The sequence below is a fragment of the Caretta caretta genome, chromosome 14 (genome assembly GCF_965140235.1).
Source record: "Caretta caretta isolate rCarCar2 chromosome 14, rCarCar1.hap1, whole genome shotgun sequence".
Lineage (NCBI taxonomy): Eukaryota > Metazoa > Chordata > Testudines > Cheloniidae > Caretta > Caretta caretta.
This window is the reverse complement of record NC_134219.1, coordinates 2,918,401-2,925,567: the sequence shown is the minus strand read 5'-3', so window position 1 is coordinate 2,925,567 and position 7,167 is coordinate 2,918,401. Positions and strand designations below refer to the sequence as shown.

The 7,167-nt window shown below is 59.3% G+C and overlaps 1 protein-coding gene across 1 annotated transcript; it reads right to left on the bottom strand.

Annotated features, from left to right (window-relative positions):
- Positions 1-1,735, bottom strand: PVALEF (parvalbumin like EF-hand containing). The gene is made up of 4 exons (XM_048817351.2): positions 1,630-1,735; positions 1,148-1,283; positions 498-613; positions 1-167 (listed from the first exon to the last, which is right to left on the bottom strand). Exons 1-4 carry the CDS (start codon positions 1,733-1,735, stop codon positions 121-123), a joined length of 405 nt encoding a protein of 134 aa, XP_048673308.1. The 3' UTR covers positions 1-120.
- Between the last annotated feature and the right edge of the window lie 5,432 nt (positions 1,736-7,167).

Here is a 7,167-nt window from a genome sequence, read left to right as displayed (position 1 = left end):
CGACAGAACACTCAGGACAAGCACGGTGCTGCACGGGTAGCCAGCAGTGGTCTCCCCGGGGGGCTGCCCCCAAAGCAGGCGGCCTGCTGCCAGGAAGTGGGGCGCACTTTCTCCTCTGCCTCACTTCTTCTTGGGGATCTTCTCCTTCTTGACCAGGTCGGAGAACTCTGCAGGAAGATGAGGGAGAGGAGCAGTGGGTGCTGGGTCAGGTTGCCGTGTGTTTTGGGGCGAGCCGCACTTCGAGGCCGGGGAGATGGGCGGTAGGAGACCGTACACAACAGCTGGCTTCCTGCGCCTTCCAGACACCCCGGGGAGGCAGCTGGGGGCAAGCGGCGTCTCCACTGAATGTTGACACCACCCCAAACAGTGCTGCAGAGCGCAGTTCCAAAGAGGCCCCATGTTCCACCAAAAGGTGGGGGCAGGGTTAGCAGGGCTTGGATACCCCTGGGGCAAGTGCTATGGACCCCCACCCTCCCGGCCGCCAGCCAGCCCCTTACCTTGGAAATCAATCCTCCCATCCCCATCTGTGTCAGCCGCTTGGATTATAGCTTCAGCCTCCTCGTCTGATAAGGGCACCACGGGCATGGTGCTGGGCACGGTGGACAGGATGTACCTGCGGGACACGTGGCACCAGGCTCAGGAGGTGGCTGGGGCCTCAGCTGGCCTGGGACAAGGAGGGTTTCACAGTGCCAGGCGGGACAGAGCGGCAGGTGAGGTTTGAGGGGACGGGCCAGACCCATGTAGCCCCTGCAGCATGACGATGGTGCCCAAGGCCTCTGGGGGTGCCCCAGGTGGTGTTCGATTCTCTGGGGAGTGGGGGCTTGTTGGGCTGAGAGCAGGTGGATTCGGGGCACTGCAGGCAAGAGCCCTGGAGCCCATGGGCGCTTGGGAACGTGGGCTGAGAGGAGACAGGGCCAGCACCCAGAGCAGCTCCTGGGCCTGCTGCAGCCTGGATCCCACCCCAGAGCCAGGGGCACCGTGGCAGCACTTGGCAGCCCTGGGGAGCACAGTCCTCTGGCCGGTCAGCTACCCTGCCAAGGTGGGGCACCACAGGTGGGGGGGCAGGTGTGTGCCCTGGGAGGGAGGATGGATGTGGGCAGGGACAGGGGCTAGTGGGGGAGGGAGGGTACAAGCCTCTGGCCGTTACTTGATCTCGTTCCACTCGATGAAGCCGCTGTTGTCCTTGTCCAGGAGCTGGAAAGCTTTGCGCACCTGCTCCTGCTGCTCACTCGACGTCTGGAACTTCTGCATGTACTCGAAGAACTTGCTGTAGTTGAGGGCAGCTGTGGGCAGAGAGGGGCAGGGGACCCACACGTCAGGAAGCAGGGGGCGGGCAAGCAGGCACCTGCCCATCACAGCAAGAGACAAACCAAGAACGGGCAGCAAAGCGCTGCCCCTGCTCACTGCTGCTGGTTTCCCGCCCTGCGGTCTGGGCTGGCCCAGGGCAGGCTCAGACCAATGGCCTGGGAACCTGCTGAGCCCCTTTAACCTCTTCCCTGCCCCTTTGAATTCATTGTCCAAAAAAGGAAAGCTGGGGGACAAACCTCCCCATGCAGTGCACCCGGGGCCTGGGTCAGAGCCAGCCTCAATCCCAGGGTGGGCAGGGCCCAGTCCTGTGACCCTCCATACCGTGATGTCTCATATCCGAGGGCAGCAGGTCAATGTCCTTGTCCGTCAGGGACGTTCCCAAGGCCAGTGCCATCTTCTTGACTTGGCAGGAAAAATCCTCGGCCATCCTGTCCCCTGGCGAGGAAAGGGGAGAGCTGAGCTGAGAGCCTGGCTGGTGCTGCCGGGGGCTGCTTGTCCGCAGGAGGACGCAGGTGCGTGTGTGTGGATCGGGACGTGCATGGTCCATGCAGCGTGAGCCACCCAGAGCCGGTCCCAGCCGAGCTCCTCTCTGCCCTTCCGAGCCGGGTCAGGTGGACAAACAGCTGCTGCGAACCTGCCAGGAGCCAGGCCCAGGCCTGCTGCACTGGGGCTCGCCAGAAGCCAGGTGTTTGGTGGGACATGCCCCGAGCCCCAGCTGGGCTCCATTGTGGGCAGACCAAGAGCAGCCCTACCTCTGCAGCGCTCTCTCCGACTCGCCCCCGAGAACGGCTCTGGCTCAGCGCGGGAGAGGGTGCTGGTGCCCTCTGAGTCCTTCCCCTGACCTGTGCGTGGAGGTGGGACGCCCTCCCCCAGGTCCCTGCCCACCACTTCCATTCTCCCGGCACCCCGCACCCGGCACGGTAAGACCATCCTGGAGACCGGCACGCGGAGGGGACTGGCGCATGGGCACTGACACCTCCTGGAGAAGCAGCGGGCGTCTAGGGAGGTGCCCCGTGGCTGTGCCTAGCGGCTAAGCCAGCCCACGGCAACAGCCTGGCGTGAGTGGAGCAGCTGAGCCGGGACGGCCTCGGACAGGGCTCCGAGCCGCAGCTCCAACTCAGCCCCCGTGCTCCCTGCTTTTGGATGCAGGGTTTCCCCGTGACAGTCACTGGGAGTCCCACGGGGAAAACCTCCCAGGGTGCTGGCATTGCCTCCCCCTTTGTCACTGTTAAATGGGGGCATGGGGGGGGGCTCAGCTGCTGGTGAAACCTCCGCAGGGCTGGGCGCAGGCCAGGCATCTCCAGGCTGACTCAGCTGTGCTGGGTGCATGGGGGGGGCAGGGTTGTGCTGAGAATCTCTGACTCCTCCCAGGGGGAACAAAGGGGCAGGGGCGGGGGCAGGGGAAGGGGAGGGGGGGAATGTTCCATGATCTACCAGGCTGTTTCCTGCCCCTGGGATCCCAGCCGACTCCCCACCCCTGTGTTTTTGGCCTGGTGCAGAGCTGGGAACCCTCTGTCCCTGTGCAGTTTTGCACACTCACAGCGTGACCCTGGCACACTCACACCTCCAGGCAGTCTCAGTGCCTCCTGGGGGGATCTGCTGCACAGGCCTGCAGGGCCTGGGTCAGAATGAGGGCAGAGAGGGGGGATTTTTCTAGTTCTGCCTGGCCTAGCTTCGAGGCTTGTGTCCCTGCTGAGCTGCTCCGAGGGACTGGGGCAAGAAACAGCCCCTGGCTTCCCTGCAGGCCTTGTGGAGATGCTGGCTAGAGGGAGCTCAGTAAGCCCCGTGCATCGCCTCCCCGTCCCCTGTGCTGACTCGCTGCCTGGCGTGGCTCCTGGAGGAATGGGGCGATTCGCCCAGGCCGCATGCTGCCTCCCGTCAGTTCTGCCAGGCTCCATGCACAGGGGCCCCTTTCATAAGGCACGTGTGTGCACCAGCGGGTGCCCGCGAGGCATTGGCTAGAACGCCTGCCCTGCAGCCGCCACAGCGGGGTTGCCTGCGGTGCCACATGAGCACCGGGCCTGGCTGACTCTGAGGCGATGGGATCCCAGCTGTGCCATGGCTGGGGGTGGCGTTTGGGCCCCTGCTCCTGGACACCAGGTTCTGTAGATGCTGCTGCTGCCGCATTCCCACGGGGGCACTGGGGCCTGGCGTTCCCGGGCTCTTTGGGCACCCGTGCCCATTGCTGGGCTCGGACCTTGGCTGGCCAGGCAGATGTCTGCGGCAATAGAAGGTCTGCAGCAAGCAGGAGAGCTGGCTGTATTTCAAGGAATCCCTGTTGAGGTTACAGGGACAAACCATCCCGATGAGTCGAAAGAATAGTAAATATGGCAGGCGACCAGCTTGGCTTAATGGTGAAATCCTAGCGGATCTTAAACATAAAAAAGAAGCTTACAAGAAGTGGAAGATTGGACATATGACCAGGGAAGAGTATAAAAATATTGCTCGGGCATGTAGGAATGATATCAGGAGGGCCAAATCGCACCTGGAGCTGCAGCTAGCCAGAGATGTCAAGAGTAACAAGAAGGGTTTCTTCAGGTATGTTGGCAACAAGAAGAAAGCCAAGGAAAGTGTGGGCCCCTTACTGAATGAGGGAGGCAACCTAGTGACAGAGGATGTGGAAAAAGCTAATGTACTCAATGCTTTTTTTGCCTCTGTTTTCACTAACAAGGTCAGCTCCCAGACTGCTGCGCTGGGCATCGCAAAATGGGGAAGAGATGGCCAGCCCTCTGTGGAGATAGAGGTGGTTAGGGACTATTTAGAAAAGCTGGACGTGCACAAGTCCATGGGGCCGGACGAGTTGCATTCGAGAGTGCTGAAGGAATTGGCGGCTGTGATTGCAGAGCCATTGGCCATTATCTTTGAAAACTCGTGGCGAACGGGGGAAGTCCCGGATGACTGGAAAAAGGCTAATGTAGTGCAAATCTTTAAAAAAGGGAAGAAGGAGGATCCTGGGAACTACAGGCCAGTCAGCCTCACCTGAGTCCCTGGAAAAATCATGGAGCAGGTCCTCAAAGAATCAATCCTGAAGCACTTGCATGAGAGGAAAGTGATCAGGAACAGCCAGCATGGATTCACCAAGGGAAGGTCATGCCTGACTAATCTAATCGCCTTTTATGATGAGATTACTGGTTCTGTGGATGAAGGGAAAGCAGTGGATGTATTGTTTCTTGACTTTAGCAAAGCTTTTGACACGGTCTCCCACAGTATTCTTGTCAGCAAGTTAAGGAAGTATGGGCTGGAAGAATGCACTATAAGGTGGGTAGAAAGCTGGCTAGATTGTCGGGCTCAACGGGTAGTTATCAATGGTTCCATGTCTAGTTAGCAGCCGGTATGAAGTGGAGTGCCCCAGGGGTCGGTCCTGGGGCCGGTTTTGTTCAATATCTTCATAAATGATCTGGAGGATGGTGTGGATTGCACTCTCAGCAAATTTGCGGATGATACTAAACTGGGAGGAGTGGTAGATACGCTGGAGGGGAGGGATAGGATACAGAAGGACCTAGACAAATTGGAGGATTGGGCCAAAAGAAATCTGATGAGGTTCAATAAGGATAAGTGCAGGGTCCTGCACTTAGGACGGAAGAATCCCATGCACCGCTACAGACTAGGGACCAAATGGCTAGGCAGCAGTTCTGCGGAAAAGGACCTAGGGGTGACAGTGGACGAGAAGCTGGATATGAGTCAGCAGTGTGCCCTTGTTGCCAAGAAGGCCAATGGCATTTTGGGATGTATAAGTAGGGGCATAGCGAGCAGATCGAGGGACGTGATCGTTCCCCTCTATTCGACATTGGTGAGGCCTCATCTGGAGTACTGTGTCCAGTTTTGGGCCCCACACTTCAAGAAGGATGTGGATAAATTGGAGAGAGTCCAGCGAAGGGCAACAAAAATGATTAGGGGTCTGGAACACATGAGTTATGAGGAGAGGCTGAGGGAGCTGGGATTGTTTAGCCTGCAGAAGAGAAGAATGAGGGGGGATTTGATAGCTGCTTTCAACTACCTGAAAGGGGGTTCCAAAGAGGATGGCTCTAGACTGTTCTCAATGGTAGCAGATGACAGAACGAGGAGTAATGGTCTCAAGCTGCAGTGGGGGAGGTTTAGATTGGATATTAGGAAAAACTTTTTCACTAAGAGGGTGGTGAAACACTGGAATGCGTTACCTAGGGAGGTGGTAGAATCTCCTTCCTTAGAGGTTTTTAAGGTCAGGCTTGACAAAGCCCTGGCTGGGATGATTTAACTGGGATTTGGTCCTGCTTCGAGCAGGGGGTTGGACTAGATGACCTTCTGGGGTCCCTTCCAACCCTTATATTCTATGATTCTATGATTCTGAGTGTCAGGGGGCCCAGCCAATGGGCGTCCCCCTCCCCTGGCCTGGGGGCTCACCCCAAAGCTGGCTCTGTGCCCTGGTGGTTTGGAATGGCTGAGTGCCCCGGCCCTTGCTTTCCTGGCCCCCGTCACTGACGGCTGCTGAGTTCTCCTGGCACATTGGGAGGGTTCCTTTTACTTGTGACCTTTCACAGGAAGTCGACATGGTCGGGCGCCCCCTCAGCCAGCTCGCCAGGACCCCGAGCCCCCTGCACGGCTTTCCCCAGGAGCGCAACACCCCACACAGGTCCCCTGCCCAGTTTGCTCTCAGCACAGGAATGGCCAGGGACCAGTGGGACAGTCAAACCGCCCCCTTCCCACCAAGGAGCCATTTTGTTGGCTTTGGCGTTGCCCTTCTCCCTCTGTAGCCCCGTCCAGCATGGGCTCTCGGCTCACCCTGTGGGCATTAGTTCATGGCACCTCTCAGCCTCACGCTGGGATTTCTAGCCCCCTGTTACAGCTGGGCAAACAGGGCCAGAGAGGAACGGTGCCTCGCCTACAATGGGAGCTGGAAGCAGAACCCAGGTGTCCTGCTTCCCAGCAGAAACCCCCAGAGCAGCTGGGTCAAAGTCCGGGCTGACTTACCCCTGTGTCAGCCCATAGGAGGGCAGCAGGCATGAGCCCTGCTCGGCCCCACCTCTCCTGGGCAGCAGGATGTCTCCCACCGGGTTTATGATGTTGGTTGTTGATGGGGCCCCGCCAGAAGCTCTTCTCTTTGCCCTCCGCCCCGTGCCCTTGCTATGGGGACTGGCACCAGCTGCAACGTCAGACCACAGCAGGGACCCTGGAAACCTTCCAGCACCCCCGCCATGCCAGGAATCCGGCTCAAAGGGCAGAACCTCAAGCCCCCTCCCACGGTAGCTCGTGTATTTATTTCTGGGGGGTTGCATGTTGTTTTGAAGAAGGCTCCCTCCTCTCTGGGACTCTTCTATTCACAGGGCAGCGTCTTGTGATGCGACTCCGCTCTAGAGTTACACTGAGCCGAAATAGTTCAGCCTTCCCAGCGGACTATCCGGTTCGTGGGGCCAATGCAGCCGGCAGCTATTTGTGAAGGGCAGGGGCCTGCCCCGCTGGCTCCGGCCCCTCGGCTGTGCTGTGGGACCTGGCCCTCAGTGAGCTCCTGGGGTGCCAAGCAGCCAGGCACCCCAGCAAGGGGATGGACTGACATTTGAAAGGGGGAGCAAAATCCTTCCAGTGAAATCTTGGCCTTGCTGAGCCCAGACGTCACTGCTGACCCAGCACGAGTGCCAGGGGGACCCAGGGGAAGGGCCCAGGCCGGGCACTGGCACAAGCCCTGAGTCCTTGGGCTGCCCGGCTGCTGAGCTCTGCAGGGGCGGTTTTTCCCTCTCTCCCAGCATGAGGCCCATGGCCCACCGGGACCGCAAGGGCCATTGCATTCGCCTTCTCTCCCTTGGGGGACTCCTGCGTTGTATTTATTTAGAGTTCCAGTCACAGCGAGGGAGTTGCGGGGGGCAATCCCCTGTCCTGGGCTAGGGG